Genomic DNA, 27,289 nt, shown 5'->3' with positions numbered 1-27,289 from the left:
ATACAGGATTTTTATAGTGCCAATAGTTTGCTCAGCGATTTACAATATAACGGGAGACAATACAGCAACAATACAGTTCCATACAAGAGGGAAAGGAGGGCCCTGTTTCTTGGAGCTTACAATCTAGGAGGGAGGGGCTAGTGGTACAAAAGGTAATAACTGTGGGGGATGGACTGATTGGAAGAGTAGAAGATTCCATTATTAGCTGAGGGAGCTGAGGGCAGGATAGGCTTCCTTGAAGAGATAGGTTTTCTGAGATCGCCTAAAAGTGAACCTGTGTTCATACAGCTGCTGTGTCCCCATAGTGTAACAGGTGGCTCCAGCCACATGAACAACCCACTCATTCATGCTGTACAGGCCAGAGGACCCGTGTGAATGGGGCATTTTTTACTTTTTTTTTCCTCAGCTCATTAATTTCAATGGGCTGCCTAATGTGTGGGAACATGCAAAATACTGCAGGCATATTATTTTCAAAGTGTGTTGCACCTAACCGCACAGTAGTGTGGTGCCATGCGTTTTGGTGGCTGTGAATGCGTCTGTGTTTACTAGACATGTGTAGGTGCAATTAAGTTTTCATCATGGTACCTGCGCAAATCTGCAGAGGGCATTGCGTTTCTTTGCTGTGCTGGAAAATGTGTGTTCTTGCATGATTTTCTGCACCACCAATGGTGTGAACAAGTCCTAAGGGCCAGTTCACACTATAGAAACAGTCTAGATGTGTTCCTGATGCGTTTTTGCATGCACTTTTTGCATACATGTTTAGTGTGTTCCAGTACATTTTGGATGCGTTTTGGACACGTTCCAGTGCATTTTTATATCCATTCCAGTTAGTTTTTTCTACTTTTTATTCAATTTAATTAGGGACATGTGCGTTTTAGTGTGCTCAAGGGCGTTTTACCGCGTTCCAGTACAGTTCTATGCAGAAACAATGCAGCGTGGTAAACTTTTTTGACAGCACCTGCAACGCACTGGAAATGCAAGCGCTGATGTGGATTATGACATTGAGAACCATATAACCTTCTTTCTGTGCGTTTGTGATGCCGAAAAAAGCAACTGAAACACATGTAGTGTGAACTGGCCCTAAAGGTTATTATAGGTCAGGGAACGGGACTGACCAGGAATTGTGAATTCAATCAGACTAGTGGTGAGATACAAACAGGAATCATATAATAATGTGAGATCTGAGCTGGAGGTGATAGGAAATGAGACACATTAACAAGATCAGCAAATAAATAGGTAAATAGAGTGGGGCGGGGATCTACAGACTTGCAGATGGAACAGGTGATGAGGTGTGGGGGAGGGGAACAGGTGATGAAAGGGGGGGGTGGGTGGAGAGGGTCAAGTTGTATAAGCAGAGAGGTTTAAAAGAAGAGAAACAAACTTGTAATGAAATATAAACAGCATGAAACTTGCAAATTTCAAACTTGTCAGAAGAACAGGACGCAGGTAAGATTCACTCCCTTTCCACTTTCTAGTCAGTAGTGAAAATCTTAATTGATTGATCAATATTCCTGGCACAACCCACAAAACTGTTCTCCATATTTTGTACATTCACAAATGTCAAAGAGCTTACAATCTAAGGGCAGAAACTCAGATATATACTAGGCCCAATTAACCTAGCAACATGTCTTTGAAGTGTTGGCAGAAACACACCCGTGTAGAGAAAGCATGCAGATGGGTGCAGTCATCACTGGGGTTAGAACCCATAACCCAAGTGATGTAAGTTCTGAACACTAACCACCAAGCCACTGTAGGAGACAGAGTTTGAACTGCAATGTAGAATAGTTACATGATTAAAGAGAAGGAAGATATATAATTATATTGAGAACTTAGAACTAGACATTCCCAATTATTTGAGATATAAGTGTGAAAATGTTTGACATCTTAAAATAGAATGTATGACATTCATTAGGAAATGCATTAGTTGTCTGATCATTTTTGGAGAAACAGCAATCAAAAAAAAAAATAATAATATAGGTGTACTTTTTATTTTAAATAAGTATTCTCATATGCAAACAGATAAGTGGCAACAGGACAAAGCCCGCGGTTGTGTGCCACCTAGCGAACATATCCGGCATTGCATCTAGAAATGTTCCTGACGTGATTCCGGATTTACGAACAGGAAAGAGTCTACAAAGTAAACTCCTTTCAATGAGCTTGCTAGACGCCTTTCTGAAGACTGACAGGTCTTGATTGAATTGAGTCTGCCTGAATGTTCAGCGTCTGCTGGTAAACTCAATTCTTAGTAAATCAGGGCCCAAGTGTCTATCTGCATAAATCCAAAAAGCAAACAAAATGGCATTTATCAATGTATAACCTAGGAAAAGTAAGGTGCACATGGACAGGGCAGTTCAGAGAACAATGTAACATAAAAAATCCCCCCAGCACATTTACCAGTCTAGTCAGAACAAAACAAGTCTAAGCTGTTTCAGCAATTCACTTGGAATACTCCGGCTTTGTATGGGGGTATCTAAAGCTTGAACATTGGGTCCACCACCAACTTTGGGTTTGAACATATAGAGGTAAACACTTGAAGTCCAAAAGGAAAAAAAACATTTATTCCAGCCATTATACAAGAAAACATTATAGGTGACTAAATATTTTTTTTGTAGGAGAATTCACTATTTTAACAAGTCTTCTGCTGAATAAAAATATTTTTTTTTAATAAAAATCCATCCTTGCTTTTTTTCAAAGATTACATATAAATCAGTGTAGAGAGTATAGATCAAAAACAATACATCATGGTATACATTATATTAATTCATAAGCATTTTTCAAATATACAATGCCTTATAGTTTAATACATTACTCAAGATGACATCAACTATGATTCTTCTCACCAAGACAAAACCTATTTAATGTCATTGATTGTGTAAATATGGGGCTCGTATGGCACCAATTTTGGTTGGAGTTAAACTTTTTCTATGGCCAATCTAAGTGCACAAGATCTTCTCCTGAAGGTTCATGCATCTCTGGATTACCAGAAATGAATACTCTGATCATCAGTAGTTGCCAGTTGAGATGGGTAATATGTTGCTGCCTCTACTAGTAAAACGCTGTCTCTGCCAGCACAGGAAAGTGCAAAAATTGGAGCCAGTTAGGCTACATAGTGTGTATATACAGTGTATATATATATATATTTCTAGGGGGAATGGTGGCAGGTAGGGGGGCTTATATAGAAATATATAAGATGGGACTGAGCAATATAAAACTCTGGCATTTCACCTTGGGTGCTAATGGGCCTTGGCCGGGCACTCTGTGCTATCAGTATTATCCACCTTCATATCTCTAACTTTATATACAGTAGATTAAGTGAGATGATTGTGCTAAAAAAAATAGTAATAATTCCTCAATAAATGTTTGATGATAGTAGCATTCCTTTAAATTGACCTGTGAGAAGAGAAATAGAGAATCTGCATATGCTGGCTATTATTTACAAGTGCAGGTTCCAGGGTTATCATTTTGATCCTCCCTTTGTTACCAAGAAATATATTGGTCTGACACTAACATCCAGCTTGGCAAAAAGTCGAAAACGGCCACCCTGCTTGTTCCAGGGCAAGCAGATGACACCTATGGAGGCTTTACCAGAAATGGCTGCTCATATATCCCTGTGCTCACCTGTACACTCTAAGGCTGGACAATAAAAGTGGTTGTAAAGGCTGAAGATTCTATGCATGAAGGTAAAAAACCTTCTGTGCGCTGCTCCCTGCACAGCCCAACTAATACTCACCTGAACCCCCTCTCAATCCAGGAGCCTCGGTTGTCCTGGGTTTCTCTCTCCTCATTAGCTGAGACAGCAGTGAGAGCCATTGGCTACCGCTACTGTCAATAACAGCCAGTAAGCCAATGAGGAGAAAGCCGAGCAGCAGCACTATGTTTCTTATGGATGCATAGAGCGGGGCTCAGGAGCAAGCACGCACCAGTGCCCCCATAGCAAATGGTTTGCTATTGAGGGCACTGGTTAAGGGGGAAGAGCCAGGAGCTCCAGTGGGGTATTGGAGAAGAGGATCGGGGATGCTCTGTGCAAAACCATTGCACAGGGTAGGTAACTTTGACATTTTTTTTAACTATCCAAACCTTTAATATCACTTTATTGATTAGTCTGTACTGTATTTGATTATATAATGATCTATTCTTGGCTCACTGGGTTTTCTTCAGGTTCATGAGGGCTTGTTTCTTTGTCAGTTTGTACCAGTGTTCTGGAAGTTTGGCTGGGTTAGCATTATACAGTTGCGCAAAAGATTTATTGAACTCCTTCAGAACAATCTTCCAGTAGTCGGAGCCATCGGCAGCTGTATCGGGGGAGATCGCCCAGTCTGGGTAATATCTTCGGTAATCTTTGTAAGGGTGGGGTTCCCCTTCTGCATTCCTAAAAGTCTTATTAGAAATGACATTGGAAGAGCATATGGAATGGTCAAGAGCATTTGTTTCTTCATTGACATGTTTGGCTAACCCTCTCGGTCTATGGACAGATGCAAAATGTTCCTTATGATCCCCTCCTCCAGCTTCACAGGGGGCTTTACAGAAAGGACACTGCTTGCCACACCCCATCACCTTACTAAACAATTCATCCTGAGGTTTCAGTGTCAACTGGGAAAATGTTGTTTCTATGTTTCGTGAGCTTATGTCTCGCATAACCAGTTTTTCTACGTCAGAAAGGTACAATTCAATGTCTTCTGCAAACTGCTTAATAGTTCTCAAACTGCTTTCAAAAGTGACAACTTTTATACTGTTCTGTGGAATGACCAGTTCTTTCTTCAAAACATTACAAAACTCAACCAAGAAGTCAAATATAGTCTCGGCCTGGAGAGTTTTTTTATCACGAAGAGCTTCTTTTATTTTTACCAAAAGACTCTGCAAAATATTTCTTTGCAGTACATGAACGGTATCCCGACAGTTATAATGCTCAGTAACGTATTGTGAGATCCATCTTTTCATAAAACTCTCATAGCTGTTAACATATTCTGCATATTGGTCAGAAGAGCCTTTTTTAAGTAATATTTTGAGCACCTCTTGTTGCAAGATTTTCCGACTCTTGAATTCCTGAGGGCCGTTTTTCTGGAGAATGTCATCCACTATCTCTTTACCAAGGCACCTGTTGATGTGATCCAGGATGGCTGGTAATAAAGACACAATACAGAATTGTTTGGCCCTTCTTTGGCATTCATTCTTTTTTTCAAACATGCTGATGAATGTGGAGAAGTATTGAGGTTTCATCTCCTCTAGGTAGCTTCGAGGATCATTGTTCTGAACAAACTCTGTATTCATTCTCCGAAACGTCACGGCTGCATTTCCTAAAACACACAGCTTAAGGTCCAGCTCAAACAATTTGGTTGTCCGAAGATTTTCACCATTATGTCGGTTCAGGTCATTATTTATCATCTTCAGCAGCTCCTGAGAATACATTTCTTTAAAGTCCGTCTTGGAACTTGCAATTTCTGTTACCTTTTCATTACATTTTTTCATTATAGAGGTGGCAAGATCCTTTGCACAGTCATCTTCTCCCTGTGAATAAACTTGGAGATATTTATTTTTCATGGAGAAGTCTTTTTGGCTAAGACCTTTAAGTTTATCTAGTGTTAGAATAACACTACTGTCATCACACCTCATGTCATTTTTCAGCTGGTGAATGATTTCCAGGTCAATGTTATGTTTTTTTAACTTGGTCGGTGGTAAAGTAGATGTTGCATCTTTCCATATCGTCCCAAATTCTATCTCTAACTGTTCTGCATTTACTGAATACTCATTCTTTCTTATTTTGTCCATGAGGTCTGACATTCTTTCTTCTATCATTCTGATATATCTCTCTTGTACAGCTTGGATCTGGAATTTCTCTTTTTGAATGCTGATTGTCAGATCACATTTGCTAAGAAGACCATTTTCAAGGTTTTTCCTGAGATATTTGATGCTTTGGAAGAAATCACCTTTAAACATCTCCAAAAGATGGGCATTGTCAAAATCATCAGTAAAGTACTTTTCTAGAGATCTAACCATGACACGCTCTTCTTCATCCAATAAACAGTTAATCTCTTTGTGTATATTGTCCCAAGTTTTAGACCCCAATTGATCAGATGATAGGTTAAAGATCAGAGTTTCTGTCTTAATCATCCAGTCGTGACTTTTTTTCTGGAATCTCCATTCCCAGTCTGAGTACTGGATGCAAAGTTGGTTGTAGGCCTCAGTGACCAAGCAGTTTCTGAAACTGAAGACAAATTTTTCATGTTTTACTGCTTCCCACAAGCTTCTCATCCACTCTGTGAACTGTCTGATATCTTGTGGCTTTCCCGGCATAGACATTAGATACCTAGTTATAGACTTTTTTAGCTCCTGAACATTTTCACTGTAACCATAATTAATGGAAGCCATAGGGGGTACACCATGCCACAATCCAGGAATATACCAGGAGTTACTCTCAATGTCACAGTGTATGATGTCAGTGAAGGTTTTGACTCCACCTTTGTTCTCCATTCTTGCAGATACTTTGGTCATTTCATTCAGCTGTTCGAGAAATTTTCCTCTGGCTTTGCGGTTTTTCACATGAGTGTACACGTCGCTTACATTCTGATGCACAAACTGGCAGCTGGACTTTTTTCCTACTTCCTTCCTCCGAAGAAAGGCATGGATCACAATCTGTAGTATGTCTTTCATTTCTTCTGTATTTTCCATGGCCATGTTTACTATGGTAATGTCGCTCAACCCAACTGCTACTGTGGCCAGTTCATTGTCATGCTCATAACTGCCCTCAAGAGAGGCTAATTCCATGGATTTTAATCCTTCAGTATCAATCACCATAACATAGTCACAGCCCAGATCCTCCTGAAAGTTTTTCTTTGCATCAAGGAGAGTCATAAAGGCTCCTCGTGTGCATCGTCCACTTGATGTAGGTAAATGCAAGCCAAACATGGTGTTCAGAAGGGTGGACTTCCCTGTACTTTGACCTCCTAGGACAGTAATTACTCTAATTGTGCAGTTTTTTAGCTTTGGCTCGTTCATTATATCAGTTATCCACTGCATAGGTATGTTGGAAGCATCTCCATCTATCAGCTCCAGTGGGAACCCATCCAATAACAGATTAGCAGCTATTTCTGGAAGACCCAGCATTTTTTGTTTCCCTATAGAATGTTCTACTTCATAAAACTGCCCCAATTCACGTATAAAATGTTCAACACCTAGAGAACCATCAGCTATTTTCTGATCAATTTCCACGAAGTCATGGACATTTGATGCCACATCTGTCAATAGCTCTCGGAATTCATCATTTAATTTTGCAAGCTGATGTCTTCCACATTTGTCTAGTTGTATTTTTAGCCACTTCAGGAATACTTTTCGTTCTGCTGGAGTAAACCATATCAGGGCACCCAGAAATTGCTTCACACCATTCGCCATCTGTTGGTTTCTTTGCTGCTTACGGAGCTGGAAATGGTCTTCCCGAAGCTGTGACTGATATTCTTCCACATCTCTATCCTCTAGTTTTCTCATTCTACACAATTCCTTTTCAATCTTAGCAAGCTGTTTCCAAAGATCACCTTGTAGGTTCATTGTTTCCTTTTTATAATCCAGTACATTCTTTATTTCACTGGTGATTCTCATTGCAGCTTTCTTTGCTTTCCAACATTCCCTAAAATTCTCATCAATATCGAAGTTTAATTCAGAAGCTCTATGAGCAATTTGCTCTAGAGTAATGTTTTCCATGGTATTTGCTATCAGTGCTTTTATCTTTGACTGTAAAGTCTTCACTACTTGTGTGTCGTGGACCCTTTTGGTTTTAACAATAAATTTCTCTTTGTTTAGGTTATGTGTTGTTGATAAACTTTTAAGAAATTCAAGAATATCACTGTTTTCGGCTCCCAAGTTCACAATAAAGAAGAACTTTGGATTATGGCTCACCAGTTTTGATAAAAGGTCATATTGTTGATCATTAATGCTCTCAATAAACACAAACACAGCTGATGATACCTCTGATAATAATTCAAACTGTTCCAAGTGACACTCAAGATCCCCTCTCAGGTTAATGAAGCCTACAGGATCTCCAAAAATATCTGAGTGTCCACGTCCTGCTGGAAAATAGCAAGACAATTCCACCAGCCCATCTGAACATAGGCGTTGGGCATTTCCACCAGGTATGTCCCTATGGACAAAATAATTGTGAGTGAACTGGGGAGGGCTTAAGACTTGATTTAAAAGTTTTGACTTTGATAAGCTGCATTTCCCCAGTCTGAAGAACGAGAACATGGACATTGGAATGTTAACTAGGTTGTCTTCTGCAAACCCTGTGCTGTTCACTAATGACTGTGGTTTCCACTTCTTGACAATATCCCTCATTGCCCACAACATGAAGGTGTAGGGTGATCCGTCATCATGAGGGAGCAGCAAAGGTACGGCAAACTGGCACATGGACATTTTAGTGATGATTTCTTGTTGTAAGAAGGTATCTGAGCTATGCAGAACATCACATAAGACATCCAGGGGGTTGTAGGCATCAGAATCCATGGAATCATCAGCATCCTCATAGTTAAGATCAAAGTTTGTATCCATGTCTATGTCTGGAGAACAAATGTTTCTTGCAGTGACATTTAAAGCATCAAGCTTCTCGACAAACATCTTCTTTATCATATCTTGAAAAGAAAGAATACAAAGCTGATGTAAATAATGATAGCTAAGAATGGAGCATGTGTACTTGCAAAGTGATATGTCTTGTGGCTTTCCTAATAGGTTTACAAGCTTCTGTGCAGGCTTTACCTAGGATTCTTTTTGACCTGTTGGCTGGACCTTTACTGATTGCACAGATCAGAGGTCATAGAATTGCCATACCTCTCCTACATTTGCATAGGTGTAAGGGTGTGGGGCTTGGATAAATACTGATGTGCAATGTTAAACTGTAATATGCTTGCAATATGCTCTTTGGTCAGTAGATGGCAGCAAAGAATCAATTTTGCATTGAAGTTTACTAAGACAAAACTAATGCTTTTTACCTTATAAAGTTTAATGAATGCTAATTTCAGGGGGCCGATTAGGACCCTCAGAAGGGTCATAGTGAACTGTAAATGCAGGTTTGAGGCTGCAATTAGGAAATTACTTACTGCATCTCAAACTCTCTGGGAAGGGGAGGGGTTCCGGTGCAGAGCAGGAAGTGACAGAGAGTCTGTGTCTGGCTGGAGTATGCTGAGGACGTCTGGAGAATCTGTGTGGAGCCTGGAAGAGGATTTATGGCTCACAGTGGAGTCTGGCGACGGCACATAGGGAAGATTCACCGCGACGAGACCGGGAAACAAGTGACTGTATGGTCCGGTTCTGGAGTGGACTAGTGGATCAGGAAAAAGCACTAAGAGCCTGCCAAGGAACTGTAAGTGCGGCTTTGCTGCAGCACATCGCACCACACGTGTTCAGTGACGTTTTGGATATACCAGAAAGCTACAAGAGACATACTCCACTTTCCTTTGGATTACAAATAGTATTGCGCAATACTTAGGGTGCACCCCAACATTATATTTTGCTCAGCAACATTCAGGCGCAGCCAGGCTGCTTTCTGGACATTGGGGAAAAGTCCGCAAGTATGGGGTTAGTGTTAGACAGTATTATTCTTACTGTATGGTTATGCGCTGTTATCATTCTGTTTACGTATGCTCAACTACATGATCACTATAACTGTTCAGTAAACGTAATTGTTGTAAAAGAACCGCTGTCTGTGTCTGTGTGGCATCATGTACCCTCTGAATCTGTGGGCCCAGCCCTCGGTTTTCCTTCATAGGGTTGACAGACCTCAAAACAAGAGTCCAGTTCTGTGTTTTCCCTTCTCATCTGATTGACAGCTGCACTCAAAAAAATAAGAAGAAGCTGATAAAAGAGCATTAAAGTGGACGCAACGGGGTCCACTCAGGTAAAAAAATGTAATTCTTGCAGAAAACGTCATTTAGATGGTAGCACCACCTTCATCACCACCTTCATCCACTAATACTGAGAAGAGGTAATGGAAGAGACAGCATGTGGATAACATAAAACATGGATAAAGCAGAAAAAACACAGATTTGCTAGCATGCATGCACTGTTTTAAACTTGAACGTCTAGAGTAGTGGTTCCCAACATTATTGAGACCAGGGCTCAGTAATGTCTTCCAAAACCTTCCATACCTCAACAGTAACAAATAAAGTCTAAACTCACACAATAAAAGTATGGGAATGCAAAACATGTATTGAAATGCTTGAAGGCTCAGGGTGTTGATGGGTGTCAATGTGGTGGGGGATGGGGGTTATGGAGTGGGTTGGGGGACTCAGCAGTAGATTTGGTGACCCAGCAGTGATGCAGTTTTTGGAGGGGGCTGGGGGCACTGGGAGATTGGGGGGAGATACTGTTGGAAACTGTTGGGGGTGGGGGGCACTATGGAGGGATGGAATCTCTCATCATGTTCATTGATGACAATTCTGGAAGCTGAGGGCTCTCAGTGAGCCTGGGGGCACTGTGGGCAATATGGAAGATTGGGTGGCACTATGGACTCTGGGAAACACTGTAGGAGGTTACGGTATCCACAGCTGGCTGGAGACCCAGGAGAAGGAAGGGGGGCAGGTTGAGAACCACTGATCAAACGTGTGTGCATGAATAGGTTCTACATTAAAGCTAATACCTGGAAAACTCAAAGTACACTCTTGAAGTGGAGACCTGCCACCTGCTGCCGATAGGCTACCCCAGTTTGAATATCTATCCTTTAAGATATGTGAAGATCATGTGATCGGTATGTTACCATTGGTCATGTGACCAACTTCCCACATCCCGCTAATACAACAACAGGTTTTTAGACATTTCTTTAATGTAATGGTACCTAATATTATAATGTAAAAGCCAGGCAGCTCAGTGGAGTAGTGGTTAGCTCTTCTGGGTGGCAGCACTAAGGTCATTGGTACCAATCACAACCAAGACACTACCTACCTGGAGTGTGCGTGTTCTCCTTGTACTTGCGTGGCTTTCCTTCAGGTTCTTCGGTTTTCCACAACACTGCAAAGACATGCTGGTAGGTTAATGGTCTCCTGTCTAAATTGGCCCTAGTGTGTGTATGTACACTCTCTGGCCACTTTGTTAGGTGCACCTTGCTAGTATCGGGTTGGACCCTCTTTTGCCTTCAAAACTGACTTAAAGTGGTTGTACAGGCTGAAGGTTTTTTACCTTCATGCATTCTATGTATGAAGGTAAAAAACTTTCTCTGTGCATTATTCCTCCCCAGCCCCCTCCTAATACTCACCTAAGCCCCCTCTTGATCCTGCAATGTGCACTGGAGTCTCGGCTATCTCGGGACTACCTCTTCTCATTGGCTGAGACAGAAGCAGGAGCCATTGCTGTTCAATCACAGCAAGTGAGCCAATGAGAAGAGAGAGAGTGCAGGGCTGAGCCGCAGCTCCATTTCCAGTCTGAGTACTGGATGCAGAGTTGGTTGTAGGCCTCAGTGACCAAGCGGTTTCTGAAACTGAAGACAAATTTTTCATGTTTTACTGCTTCCCTCAAACTTCTCATCCACTCTGTGAACTGTCTGATATCTTGTGGCTTTCCCGGCATAGACTTTAGATACCTAGTTATAGACTTTTTTAGCTCCTGAACATTTTCACTGTAACCATAATTAATGGAAGCCATAGGGGGTACACCATGCCACAATCCAGGAATGTACCAGGAGTTACTCTCAATGTCACAGTGTATGATGTCAGCGAAGGCTTTGACTCCACCTTTGTTCTCCATTCTTGCAGATACTTTGGTCATTTCATTCAGCAGTTCGAGAAATTTTCCTCTGGCTTTGCGGTTTTTCACATGAGTGGACATGTCGCTTACATTCTGATGCACAAACTGGCAGCTGGACTTTTTTCCTACTTCCTTCATCCGAAGAAAGGCATGGATCACAATCTGTAGAATGTCTTTAATTTCTTCTGTATTTTCCATGGCCATGTTTACTATGGTAATGTCGCTCAACCCAACTGCTACTGTGGCCAGTTCATTGTCATGCTCATAACTGCCCTCAAGAGAGGCTAATTCCATGGATTTTAATCCTTCAGTATCAATCACCATAACATAGTCACAGCCCAGAGCCCAGGAGTTACTCTCAATGTCACAGTGTATGATGTCAGAGAAGGATTCATTCAGCTGTTCGAGAACTTTTCTTCTAGCTTGGCGGTTTTTCACATGAGCGGACATGTCGCTCACATTATCTTGGGACTCCCTCTTCTCATTGGCTGAGACAGCAGCAGGAGCCATTGCTGCCAATCACATAAGAAGAGAGGGCAGGCTTCCGTGAATAGATACACAGAGCATTGGGTTCTCCCATAGCAAGCTGCTTGCTTTGGGGGTACCCAACAGGAGGGAGGGCCAGGAGAGCCTGCGGGGGACCCGAGAAGAGCAGGTAAGTATAGGCATGTTTGTTATTTCAAAAAAAAAACTATGCCTTTAGAATCACTTTAATTCTTTGTGGCGTAGATTCAACAAGGTGTTGGAAACATTCCTCAGAGATGTTGATCCATATTGACATGAGTCAATCATCTATCATCTTGAAATAGTCTGACCATTCTCCTCTGACCTCTGACATCAACAAGGCGTCTCCCTCCACACAACTGCCGCTCACTGGATATTTTCTCTTTTTTCAGACCATTCTCTCTAGGTTATAAGGTAAAATATACAGTAAGCACTCAATACTGGTGGCAGCAGCTGAACATAAAAGGAAAACACATATAAAGTCCCACAATTCATAAATATAAAAATGCAGCGCTAAAAGAGTGATAAAACACAGTCCAGTGAAAGAAGTGCTCCGTGATTCCTAGTGCAAATGGTGGAAATTTACACTAACCAGATAGCGTAAAATTATACGCATGTGTGTATATATCCTGTGGAATCCCCTTCTCCACTCGGATCTGGTCAAAAGAATAGCCGGAAAAGGTAGATATCCTGCGCCCTCATGTGGTGAAAGAGTGGTCCAGCAGGTCAGAGCGATGCCAATCTGGGAAAAGCCTCCCCCTTCTCAGGAGATCCTTAGGGGCTGTGAAAATGGAAGAAGCTCCTCACAGGAGACACAGGGGAGTACTCATAGTGTAGTAGATAAGGCTTTATTGTAAAACATCTGTGCACAATGAACAGGGTATAGGCAGGTATGGATGAAACACACTGACCCCTTGATATCAAAGATGGCCACCGGGCCTCCTCGTGGCACCGGCGGCTTAGTGTCAACGGTGTCCTGGGTCCCACTGACGCGTTTCGTGCGCACGCACTTCTTCAGAGGTGGAACAAAGGAACCAAGCAATTGAACAGGTGGAGCTAATAAAGTGGCCGGTGAGTGTATATGAGCTAGAGACCCAATGCCCTGTACGCATGATAAGAAAATTATACAAAAAATTTTGCGGAACCACTGATCAAACAATTTTCTCTTCACTGATGAGCAGGATGTTTTAATCGATAATGATATTGTGAATATCCGGTTGGACAACAGTGAAAAATTTTGTCATTTAGCATACAAAGGACCGATTTTCTATGTGGTGCTATGACAATCAATATAGGGGACATTCACCATTTTTGTTTAGCTTACTGGAATTAGCATATGGACACGCTGGATGCCTTCATCTGCCACTGTGCTCTGCTCCTAAAATTATTATTTTTTATGATTATTATTATTATACAGTATTTATAAAGCGCCGATAGTTCGCTCAGCGCTGTACATTACAAAGGGGCACAGAACATGTGACAGAACAATACCAATACAATGCAAAACATGAGGGGATCGAGGGCCCTGCTCCTTGGAGCTTACAATCTAGGAGGGAGGGGATAGTGGCACAGGAGGGGATAGCTGTGGGGGATGGAGTGGTAGGAGGAGTGGAGGGGGTCGGCAAGTTAGCAGGGGGTGGGGTAGGCTTCCCTGAAGAGATGGGTTTTCAGGGTGCGCCTAAAGGAGAGGAGTGTAGGTGATAATCTGATGGGTTGGGGCAGGGAGTTCCAGAGGATGGGTGACACCCTGGAGAAGTCCTGGAGGCGGGCATGGGAGGAGGAGACCAGGGAACTAGAGAGAAGGAGGTCTTGAGAGGAGCGGAGTGTGCGTGTTGGGCGGTACTTGGATATTAGGTCAGTGATGTAGTTCGGGGCAGTATGGTGGACAGCTTTGTACGTCAGTGTTAGGATTTTGAATTTGATCCATTGCTCAATCAGAAGCCAGTGGAGGGATTGACAGAGGGGGGTGGTGGACACTGAGTGGAGGCCAGTGGAGGGATTGACAGAGGGGGGTGGTGGACACTGAGTGGAGGCCAGTGGAGGGATTGACAGAGGGGGGTGGTGGACACTGAGTGGAGGCCAGTGGAGGGATTGACAAACTCGGTTTTGGAGAGGTTCAGTTTAAGGAAGTGGAGTGACATCCAGTCAGATATGTCGCTCAGTAGGTGTGTGATTCGGGCGGAGACCGAGGGGGTGAGGTGGGGGGTTGAGAGATAGATTTGTGTGTCGTCGGCATAGAGGTGGTAGTTGAAGCCGTGAGAGTGCATGAGTTGGCCAAGGGAGGAGGTATAGATGGAGAAGAGAAGGGGCCCGAGGACAGAGCCTTGAGGGACCCCAACAGAGAGGGGGAGTGAGGGGGAGGTGGTAGCATTACAGGTAACGCTGAAAGTGATGGATGTCCCCTATATTGATTGTGGTATGGTGGAAAAATAAGAATATTACAGCGCTATATCATCTGAGAAGGATTTCTGGCGCAGGAGCATTTCATCTGTCCATATTGGACAAAAAGCTATTTTAGCCTAAATATCAATTAGGCTAAAAAGAAGATGAGCGCATAAAAAGAGTATTATTGGTCCATTCATTGAAGCAGGTCTTTTTGAACTAATATTCAAGGAGGACTCTATATATATATATATTTATGGACACATTTTTTTATGTGAATTTCCAATTATATTTTATATGAATATCCCATTATATTGATTTTTTCACTATTGATTTATTTTTTCGCTTTTGATGATTTTTGATATATTCTAATGAGTATTTTATCTTGATACATCACGGATTTAAGGACAGAGTTTAATGGTTAATCACATTTATATTTATTTAGTTTAATTATACATGGGTTATGAGTAAATATTATCATTGATCACGGGAGCGCTACACTGCTTTTTGAAAATTTATACTGAGTTATGAGCACTATTTATGAGTTGGTGTTGAGTGTCAGCGAACCAAATGTGTATTCATTTGTTTTAATTGATTGAATTTAGCAAAATTGAAATTCACCATAGTAGGTCACAAGCACTGTAAGCACTTTATTGAATTCACACACTCTCTAGTCTTTAGGTACATAATATTTTCAGTATAGATTTTTCTAGACTAAGGGGTCTATTTATATAAAAGAAACAAAAAAAACCTCACACATCTGTTATGAATAATCCCCATCATTTGTGTAATATGTTTATTTTCTATGACTTTCAGCTCCATCTAGTAGCAGTAATGTGGTATTTTGCTGATTGGAGTATTTTAGAGAAATACCACGTTATGGCCACTAGATGGAACTGATGATCATAGGAAGTAAACATATTACACAAATTATGGAGATTATGTGTGATGGCTGTGCAAACGCCTCAGACAGTCATACAGAACACAGACCCTGTAATATCAGTAAAATGGAGCATAAAGCATTTTTTTTCTGTCAAAGCTCCTAAACTCCATTCCATAAAAGCCTGTGGGAAGTTCTTTTCATTCAACCCAGAGGGCTGAACAAAAAAAAGCTGAGGAGCTTGTGGTACCAACTATGTGATCTTAGTACAGGGATCTCCCCGCTGAGCTATTGTGTTCTGACAAGGGGACGTACCCCCCGCCAAAGCACACCAGCCATTGGCTGCAAGTGCTGATCAGACACCGATTGGCTGCTGGTTTTGCAGCTTGGCCGTTTGACAGAAGTCAGATGATAGGCGGGCTTCTGCTGTATACAAGGGCTGAATGTTGGCTGGTTTCTGATGAACCAGCCAATATACCAGCCGATTTTCAGCCCGTGTGTCCCAGCCTTAAAATGTTACTAAACCCACAACAGTACAATCAGTCTGTAGATGCAGTACAGCATGCTTGTTATACCCAATGTGGAACCTAAGGGGTTAATCCTCTGCGTTGTGTAAAAAAGGCTGTTTGATCCTGTCTTCTCTGATCCTCCCCTTCTTCCAGTGTCCCCCTCTTATCACCTGATAAGACATATCGTGTGGAGTCACTCTGCACATGCTCAGTTTGGTGTGTATTGCTAGAGAGGTTTTTTTTCTTCCTTGGGAGGTTTCATGTGATCAACACAGGGCCAATCAGCACTGTCCAGACAGAGGTCAGGAGTTCTGCATTCTCCTACAGCAGAATGAACACTCCTCCTACAAGCTTTAACCAGTGCTCTGCTGGACAATGATAGAAGTCACAGGACTGCTATATACTGCTGATGAGAAAAGGGATTTAGCAGTTTATATTTACTAAAATAATTGCATTTCCATGTTCTGTGTACTGTGAGATATAGTGAATGCGGGGTCCGGGGTGACCAGATATAGTGAGTGCGGGGTCCGGGGAGAGCGGATATAGTGAGTGCGGGGTCCGGGGAGAGCAGATATAGTGAATGCAGGGTCCGGGGAGAGCGGATATAGTGAATGCGGGGTCGGGGAGAGCAGATATAGTGAATGCGGGGTCCGGGGAGACCAGATATAGTGAATGCGGGGTCCAGGGAGAGCAGATATAGTGAATGCGGGGTCCGGGGAGAGTGGATATAGGGAATGCAGGGTCCGGGGAGAGCAGATATAGTGAATGCAGGGTCCAGGGAGAGCAGATATAGTGAATGCGGGGTCCGGGGACACCGGATATAGTGAATGCAGGGTCCGGGGAGACCGGATATAGTGAATGCAGGGTCCGGGGAGAGCAGATATAGTGAATGCAGGGTCTGGGGAGAGCGGATATAGTGAATGCAGGGTCCGGGGAGAGCGGATATAGTGAATGCGGGGTCCAGGGGAGAGCAGATATAGTGAATGCGGGGTCTGGGGAGAGAGGATATAGTGAATGCAGGGTCCGGGGAGATCAGATATAGTGAATGTGGGGTCTGGGGAGAGCGGATATAGTGAATAAAGGGTCTGGGGAGAGCGGATATAGTGAATGCAGGGTCCGGGGAGACCAGATATAGTGAATGCAGGGTCCGGGGAGACCAGATATAGTGAATGCAGGGTCCGGGGAGACCAGATATAGTGAATGCAGGGTCCAGGGAGACCAGATATAGTGAATGCAGGGTCCGGGGAGACCAGATATAGTGAATGCGGGGTCCGGGGAGACCAGATATAGTGAATGCAGGGTCCGGGGTTTAGTAACACTAAAAGTGGTTGTAAAGACTCAAGATTTTTTTACCTTCATGCATTCTATGTGTGCAGCATCCCCCCAGCCCCCCTAATACTCACCAGAGCACCATCACGATCCATCAATGTGCACGACAGCCTCGGCTATCCCAGGTCTCGGCCTCCTCATTGCCTGACACAGCAAGCTAGAGCCATTGGCTCCCATTGCTGTTAATCACAGCCAGTCAGCCAATGAGGAGGGGACCAAGCCACAGTTCCATGTGTGAATGGACACACAGAGCAGCGACTTGGGAACACGCCTGCTCAGGTGCCCCCATAGGAAGCTGCTTTCTATGGGGGAAACTGACAGAAAGAAAAAGCCAGGAGCGCCAGCAGGGGACCCGAGAAGAGAAGGATCCGGGCTGCTCTGTGAAAAACCATCACACAGAGCAGGTAAGTATAACATTGTTATTTTTCAAAAGAAAAAATGAACCTTTAGTATGACTTTAACGCATTCTCTTTCTGTATTCACCATCTCTTTATATCTACAGCCTAAAGAGATTTATATCTGGATGTAACAAAAGAGTCCAGAGATGGGAATATCAGCCTGGAAGAATAATTCATCTCACCATAACCGACTTCTGATAGATATGATTCCACACTGACAACGGCTTCCAGTTCCATAGGACAACTTATGGAATCCCCTTCATCATCATCTTTTTTCTTGGGCATTTTTACTAGAAGTTGATAAAAAAAAAGAAATAAATTAAGATTGTCTTGTGTATTCCATTGCAGAAAATTGTTTCTGGTCTATGGATTTATTTACTTGTTCCATTATTTAATTGTTAATTAATATGTTTATTAATTTATGTTTTTTTGTAATAACATGAAGATGGAGATATGGCATAGACAAGCTTACATGAGGGAAAAACGGTTTCTTTTGAAATGAGAAAAAAACAAAAACAATAGATCTAGAGTAGAATAGAGAACATAAAAAATGGTTTCGGGACACAGGAAATAAAAAACAAAAACACAGATGAATTTTGCAGGCTGAAGTTGCACGTATTGATTTGTTCATATTTGATATTGCCTAGCAGGACATTGTTCTTTTTGGCTATTTTCATGCACTTGTGTTTGGTGATTCTCTAGGTATGCACTTATATCACCTCAGTTAGGGGCTCTGGCGGGTGTTTACTTTTCGCTTTATGGTTCGGTTTAGTGAGTAGTGCAGCACTGTTTATTTTTTTATGTATTTTTTAGCGTTGTAGAAATGCAGTTGGGTGTTTGCAGACACTCTATGTCCATGCATCATTGGCCTACTATAGCCATGTGTGACTGACCTACTATGGTCATGGGTCACAGGCCTACTATGGTCATGGGTCACAGGCCTACTATGGTCATGGGTCATGGGCCTACCATGGACTTGTGTGCCTGACCTAATATGGCCATGTGTCATTGAGCTACTAAGCCATGTGTCATTGACTTACTATGACCATGCATCATTGACCTACTATGACCATGCATCATTGACCTACTATGACCAAGTATCACTGACCTTCTATGACCAGGTATCATTGACCTACTATGTCCATGCATCATTGACCTTCTATGGCCAGGTGTCATTGGCCTACTATAGCCATGTGTGACTAACCTACTATGGTCATGGGTCACAGGCCTACTATGGTCAAGGGTCATGGTCCTACTATGGACTTGTGTGACTGACCTACTATGGCCATGTGTCATTGAGCTACTAAGCCATGTGTCATTGACTTACTATGACCATGCATCATTGACCTACTATGACCATGCATCATTGACCTACTATGACCATGCGTCATTGACCTACTATGACCATGTGTCATTGACCTACTATGAACATGCGTCATTGACCTACTATGACCATGTGTCATTGACTTACTATGACCATGCGTCATTGACCTACTATGACCATGCGTCATTGACCTACTATGACCATGTGTCATTGACCTACTATGACCATGTGTCATTGACTTACTATGACCATGCATCATTGACCTACTATGACCATGCATCATTGACTTACTATGACCATGCATCATTGACCTACTATGACCATGCATCATTGACCTACTATGACCATGCATCATTGACTTACTATGACCATGCATCATTGACCTACTATGACCATGCGTCATTGACCTACTATGACCATGCGTCATTGACCTACTATGACCATGCATCATTGACCTACTATGACCATGCATCATTGACTTACTATGGCCATGCATCATTGACTTACTATGACCATGCATCATTGACCTACTATGACCATGCGTCATTGACCTACTATGACCATGCATCATTGACCTACTATGACCATGCATCATTGACCTACTATGACCAAGTATCACTGACCTTCTATGACCAGGTATCATTGACCTACTATGACCATGCATCATTGACCTACTATGACCATGCGTCATTGACCTACTATGACCATGCATCATTGACCTACTATGACCATGTGTCGTTGATCTACTATGGCCATGCCTCATTGACCTACTATGACCATGCGTCATTGACCTACTATAACCATGCGTCATTGACCTACTATGACCATGTATCATTGTCCTACTATGACCATGTATCATTGATCTACTATGGCCATGTGTCATTGACCTACTATGACCATGTATCATTGATCTACTATGGCCATGCCTCATTGACCTACTATGACCATGTGTCATTGATCTACTATGGCCATGTGTCATTGACCTACTATGGCCATGCATCATCGGCCTACTATGACCATGTGTCATTGATCTACTATGGCCATGTGTCATTGATCTACTATGACCATGCATCGTTGACCTTCTATAACCAGGTATCATTAACCTACTATGGCCATGCCTCATTGACCTACTATGACCATGCATCATCGACCTACTATGACCATGTGTCATTGATCTACTATGGCCATGTGTCATTGATCTACTATGAACATGCATCATCGACCTACTATGACCATGTGTCATTGATCTACTATGGCCATGTGTCATTGATCTACTATGAACATGCATCATCGACCTACTATGACCATGGGTCACTGACCTACTGTGACAAGGATCAGTGGCAAATGTACAATGCCGTAATGCAAAAAATGGCCTGGTCAGGAAGGGGGGGAATCCTCTGGAGGGCGACATACAGAATTAGTGCCAGCTGGCCAAAAACTTGTAACCTTTTTTCTTTTTAGAAATAGACCCCTCAGTGACCTGAGAAATAAATGTCAGATTGTTTTGGTGGAAATCAGAGTAAAGCTTTTTTTGCGCCCCATAGACTTCTATAGAATTGTCTGTAAATGCCGGAGCAATCGTTGTAGTGCCCCCCCCCCCCCTCATCCCCTCCTAGCCGGGAGCTGGCATACTGATGTAAAATCACCGACTTAAAAAAAACAAAGAAACAGAAAAACACGCATAAGCCGATCTTCAGTTATTTGCTTGTATTCCCTCCCACATAGGCGAGGAGTGTCAGGTTTAAGGACCCCAGAGAGGCCGTCCTATCTCCTGCCTGAGCTCACTGCTGATAACAGACTGATAAAACTGTAACAAAAGTGCTACAAAGGATTACATTGTAGAAATATTAACTAATGTTACAAATGACAGATAAGGAACGGGGTCTGTTCATTGAGGAATTTGCCCAGGAATCACAACACAACCTCGTGCGATTAACATGCAAATGTCTACGCGGTGCAATCTGATGCGCACACTTTGTATGTCTCAAATCACATCCGCACTGAAAAGGTGCAAGACCCTTCTTAAAGTCCGCACCTGAAGTGCATCGCATGGGCGCTCTCACCCGAGCCATGCGATTTCTGGCAATCGTGTTTTTTGATCTGTTTCAGGGTGTCTTTAATTTATCATATAAATCCCGGTGTCTGTGCGGCTCTTGGCCGCGTTCCTAATTGCCTGACACAGATCAGCCCCTGCTGCAGCCTCTCATCTTGTGACTTACTACAAAATACAATGCATAGTCTGATCACTGGGGGAGGGGAAACTGAGGAATTGACTCCTCCTCCTTCTACAAAGTTACAATGTACAGTCTGTTCACTGGGGGAGGGGAAACTGAGGAATTGACTCCTCCTCCTTCTACAAAGTTACAATGTACAGTCTGATCACTGGGGGAGGGGAAACTGAGGAATTGACTCCTCCTCCTTCTACGAAGTTACAATGTACAGTCTGTTCACTGGGGGAGGGGAAACTGAGGAATTGACTCCTCCTCCTTCTACAAAGTTACAATGTACAGTCTGATCACTGGGGGAGGGGAAACTGAGGAAACGCTTCCCCCTCCCAATAATCGGGGGTCTCCAAACGTCCCAATAATTGGGGTCTCCAAACTTCCCAATAATCGGAGCTCCAAACTTCCCAATAATCGGGGGTCTCCAAACTTCCCAATAATCTGGGATCGCCAAACTTCCCAATAATCGGGGGTCTCCAAACTTCCCAATAATCGGGGGGCTCCAAACTTCCCAATAATAGGGGGGCTCCAAACTTCTCAATAATCGGGGGGCTCCAAACCTCCCAATAATCAGGGCTCCAAACTTCCCAATAATCGGGGGGCTCCAAACTTCTCAATAATTGGGGGGCTCCAAACTTCCCAATAATCTGGGATCGCCAAACTTCCCAATAATCGGGGGGCTCCAAACTTCCCAATAATCTGGGATCGCCAAACTTCCCAATAATCGGGGGTCTCCAAACTTCCCAATAATCGGGGGTCTCCAAACTTCCCAATAATAGGGGGGCTCCAAACTTCTCAATAATCGGGGGGCTCCAAACCTCCCAATAATCGGGGGGCTCCAAACTTCCCAATAATCGGGGGGCTCCAAACTTCTCAATAATCGGGGGGCTCCAAACTTCCCAATAATCCGGGATCTCCAAACTTCCCAATAATCGGGGGGCTCCAAATTTCCCAATAATCGGAGGGCTCCAAACTTCCCAATAATCGGGGGTCTCCAAACTTCCCAATAATCGGGGCTCCAAACTTCCCAATAATCAGAGGGTCTCCAAACTTCCCAATAATCGGGGATCTCCAAACTTCCCAATAATCGGAGGTCTCCAAACTTCCCAATAATCGGGGCTCCAAACTTCCCAATAATCGGGGGGCTCCAAACTTCCCAATAATCGGGGGGCTCCAAACCTCCCAATAATCCGGGATCTCCAAACTTCCCAATAATCGGGGGGCTCCAAATTTCCCAATAATCGGAGGGCTCCAAACTTCCCAATAATCGGGGCTCCAAACTTCCCACTAATCGGGGGGCTCCAAACTTCCCAATAATCCGGGATCTCCAAACTTCCCAATAATCGGGGGTCTCCAAACTTCCCAATAATCGGGGGTCTCCAAACTTCTCAATAATCGGGGGGGGGCTCCAAACTTCCCAATAATCGGGGGGCTCCAAACTTCCCAAAAATCAGGGCTCCAAACTTCCCAATAATCGGGGGGCTCCAAACTTCCCAATAATCTGAGGGCTCCAAACTTCCCAATAATCGGGGGGCTTCAAACCTCCCAATAATCGGGGCTCCAAACTTCACAATAATCAGGGGGCTCCAAACTTCCCAATAATCAGGGCTCCAAACTTCTCAATAATCGGGGGGCTCCAAACCTCCCAATAATCGGGGCTCCAAACTTCCCAATAATCGGGGGGCTCCAAACTTCCCAATAATCGGGGGGCTCCAAACTTCCCAATAATCTGGGATCTCCAAACTTCCCAATAATCGGGGCTCCAAACCTCCCAATAATGGGGGGGCTCCAAATTTCACAATAATCGGGGGCTCCAAACTTCCCAATAATCGGGATCTCCAAACTTCCCAATAATCGGGGGGCTCCAAACTTCCCAATAATCGGGGGGCTCCAAATTTCCCAATAATCGGGGGGCTCTAAACTTCCCAATAATCGGGATCTCCAAACTTCCCAATAATCGGGGCTCCAAACTTCCCAATAATCGGGGGTCTCCAAACTTCCCAATAATCGGGGCTCTAAACTTCCCAATAATCGGGGGGCTCCAAACATCCCAATAATCTGGGGGGGCTCCAAACCTCCCAATAATCGGGGCTCTAAACTTCCCAATAATCGGGGGCTCCAAACTTCCCAATAATCGGGGGGGGGGGGCTCCAAACTTCCCAATAAGAGGACCACATCATTTCTCTCACACATATTTAGAGTCTCCATTAAAATCCTCCTTAATTAGGAGTTCCCCTTATATCAGTGTGCCCCTTTACATCAGGGTCCCCATCAGAGCCCCCTAACATCAGAGTCCCCATCAAAGTCCTTTTTTCGGAGTATCTCTTACATCAGAGTCCCCCTTTACATCAGGGTCCCTATCAGAGCCCCCTTATATCAGAGTCCTGATTAAAAACTCTCTTACATCAGAGTCCCCTTTTAAATCAGAGTCCCCTCTTACATCAGAGTCCTCCCCCTTACATCAGAGTCCCCATCAGAGCCCCTTTTTATCACAGGTCTCATTAAAGTCATCCTTACTTTGGAGCCCCCCCCACACATCAGGGCCCCCACAAGAACCCCCTAACACAGGGTCCCCATCAAAATCCCTCTCACTTTGGAGTCCCCTTTACATTAGAGTGTCCATTAACTTAGAGTCCCTATCAGAGCCGCATCATATCAGAGATCCCATTAAAGTCCCCCTTACTTTGGAGTCCTACTTACATCAGAGTGCCCCTTATACATTAGGGTCCCCATTAGAGCCCCTCACATCAGAGAACCCCATTAAAGCCCCCTTATTTTGGAGTCCTTCACACCAGAGTCCCCCTTTACATCAGAGTCTCATATCAAAGCCCCCTTTACTTTGAAGTCCCCACTTTACATCAGAATCTCCATCAGAGCTCCTTATATCAGAGTCCCCATGAAGGTTCCTCTTACTTTAGAGTCCCCTCTTACATTAGCGTCCCTAACATCAGAGCCCCCCCCCCATCAGAAACAAGATAGACCTGTGCTCCAATCCCAATAGCATGTACATGCATTTATCTATCAGGTGCCAGAGGGGTGTGACCACACACTAGAAATTCTGGAAGAACCCTCTGCACACTGTTTGTAGAGGGTTCTTCCAGAGTTCCCCCTTTACATCAGTCTCTCTATCAGAGTCCCCTCTTACATCATAGCCGCTTACATCAGAGCCCCCCCCCCCCTTTTACATCAGTGTCTCTATCAGAGCCCTCCCCTTTACATCAGTGTCTCTATCAGAGCCCTCCCCTTTACATCAGTGTCTCTATCAGAGCTCCCTCTTACATCATAGCCCCTTACATAAGAGCCCCCCCCATGACATCACTCTCTTCATCAGAGTCCCTTCTTACATCAGAGGGCCAGATAAAATCTTGCAGGGGGGCGGGTTTGGCCCCTGGGCTGTAGTTTTGAAATCCCTGGTCTGAATGATCCGTTGACTGTCTGGCTTCCGGTCGGACCCTCTTACCTGCACACCGGGGTACCCCGCAGTCGGTGAGGACTCTAGGCTCGGTGAAAGGTGACCCCGGACAGGGTGGACGGGGCACAGTCCTTGCCGTGTCACAACCAGAAAATCACAACTGATCTGCACACACCGAGATCTCTTTCACTTTTACTTTGTCCCCCCTCCCCCCTCCTCCATTCTGATCACACAGCAGCCTGTGTATAGGGAGAGATATATATATTATATACTCATCCCATTCCATCCATCCATCCCATCCATCCCATCCATCGCAGTGTGTACAAGAAACACATACACTATAATATAGACAGGGGATGGGGGGAGGGGACAAGGGACCCCAAATCCCTCCAGGCCAATCAGAGCAAAGCCTGACTCTTCTCCTCTTGTACTTTATTCCTGTTTTTTTTCTTTTTTTAACTTTGTTTCTTTTTTACTTTCTCTTATAGCCCAGCAGCCAATCACCTCCAGGATTATTCCGTGTTTTCTGTTGGTATCTTTTTCCTGTAATAATAACAAAATGTATCAAAAAACAAAGTGTACTTTATGGGAACACAGATGTGTGACTGGGGCTCTCTGTTACCACCCCCCACTACAATCATTAATCATTATAAATGGTATTCTGAAAGCGGTATTAAACCCAAAAGCAAACATTTATTATACTAGCAGCACAGTGGCTCAGTGGTTAGCACTTCCGCCTGGCAGTACTCGGGTCATTGATTGAAATCCCAACCACAGCACCACCTGCCTGGAGTTTGCATGTTCTCCCTGTGCCTGTGTGGGTTTACTCCAAAGACATGCTGGTAGGTTAATTGGCTCCTGTCTATATTGTCCCTAATATGTGTATGTATGAATGTGAGTTAGGGACCTTAGATTGTACGCTCCTTGAGGGTTAGGGACTGATGTGAATGTACAATATATATGTAAAGTGCTGTGTACATTGATGGCGATATATAAGTACCTGAAATAAATAATAAATTACAGCTTACCGATCATTAGATGTGGCGGCTGCATTTGTTTTCTTTTTTTTTTAGGCTTTTCTCCCCCTTTGTTTTCACCGGGTGATCTGGCCAGTAACACCCCTCCTGTATTAGAGCGTCCCCCACTCAGCACAGGGGCACCTTTGGACAGCAGCATTGTCAGTCTGGGGGAGGGGAGTGTTAGGTGTACTAGCAGATTGAGATACACTAACAAAATTAAGACAAACTCCAGCTAACCCCTGGTTCACATCTCTGCGTTTATGTGGGCTGTGATTTGTGCGGGCACAAGAGCCCATTCATTTGGATGGACTCCTGTGCCCCGGGACACACAGGGAAGAAGTCCCGGCACTATTTGGGAAATCGCAGCCAGCACAGGAACTGAGGTTCTCAGTACGGCTGTGATTTCCAATGCGGGCGGCATGCCGTTAGAATGGCACCCACCCTCACGTCCCCCATTGCTCTGTGTGGGTGGTGCGGCTGCAGGTATTTGTGCAGGTCCCCCATTCCTCTGTGTGGGTGGTGCGGCTGCAGGTATTTGTGCGGGTCCTGCATTCCTCTGTGTGGGTGGTGCGGCTGCAGGTATTTGTGCGGGTCCCCCATTCCTCTGTGTGGGTGGTGCGGCTGCAGGTATTTGTGCAGGTCCCCCATTCCTCTGTGTGGGTGGTGCAAGTATTTGTGGGGTCCCCCATTCCTCTGTGTGGGTGGTGCGGCTGCAGGTATTTGTGGGGTCCCCCATTCTTCTGTGTGGGTGGTGCGGCTGCAGGTATTTGTGCGGGTCCCCCATTCCTCTGTGTGGGTGGTGCAGGTATTTGTGTGGGTCCCGCATTCCTCTGTGTGGGTGGTGCAGGTATTTGTGCGGGTCCCGCATTCCTCTGTGTGGGTGGTGCAGGTGCAGGTATTTCTGTGGGTCCCCCATTCCTCTGTGTGGGTGGTGCAGGTATCTGTGTGGATCCAGTATTTAAATATATATATATCACCTAACCCCAAGAACCCCTCAAAAAGTCACGCTTTCTCCCCAGAAAGCAACAATATTACAACCTTTTTGGAATTAAATAAACAAATTCAAATAAATTAATATAATAAAGTACAAAAAATTGAAAAATAATCATAAAATTCAAAAAAATACAAAATAGAAAATAAATAAAAAAAGTCCAAAGCAAAGTGTCCCAAAATGTCCCAATACAAACACAAATAGTGTCAAACAGAAATGGTGTCCGAAAATTGTCCAAATATCCAAATTTTATCCAGTCAGAAGAAATTCCCTTTCATCCCGTAATACCTAGAAAAAAACAAAATCAGAAATCTAGTGCATTACCTTTTATAAAAATAATATATTCCCTCCGTGCAAAAATACAACACAAAAACACAAAAAGTGTGCAAACACTATATATGTGTATTTTTCCGTGCACTTGTGAATGAATTGTGACCACTCAGTGAACACTGCAACACTGTGTATCCACCAGCACCAATAGTACTAGATACTATTACCCTCTGTATCCATATACCAGCATCCACATGAGATCTTCTAAATGCTCCAATGAAATTATTCCAAGGTCCTCAAAAGACAAGAAGGGTCTCAAGGCTCATATTCA

General features: G+C 43.7%; 1 protein-coding gene across 1 annotated transcript; it reads right to left on the bottom strand.

The window, feature by feature from the left end:
• Window positions 1-2,536: 2,536 nt before the first annotated feature.
• On the bottom strand, window positions 2,537-18,005 carry LOC149435844 (up-regulator of cell proliferation-like). Its single transcript, XM_089662382.1, has 3 exons — window positions 17,903-18,005; window positions 10,921-10,986; window positions 2,537-8,615 (listed from the first exon to the last, which is right to left on the bottom strand). Exons 1-3 carry the CDS (start codon window positions 18,003-18,005, stop codon window positions 4,141-4,143), a joined length of 4,644 nt encoding a protein of 1,547 aa, XP_089518508.1. The 3' UTR covers window positions 2,537-4,140.
• Window positions 18,006-27,289: the final 9,284 nt, after the last annotated feature.

Source organism: Staurois parvus, unplaced genomic scaffold (genome assembly GCF_062004578.1).
Source record: "Staurois parvus isolate SC_StPar_1 unplaced genomic scaffold, SC_StPar_1.0 ptg001462l, whole genome shotgun sequence".
Classification (NCBI taxonomy): Eukaryota; Metazoa; Chordata; class Amphibia; order Anura; family Ranidae; genus Staurois; species Staurois parvus.
The sequence above is the reverse complement of the archived record's forward strand: the minus strand, read 5'-3'. Positions and strand labels throughout refer to the sequence as shown.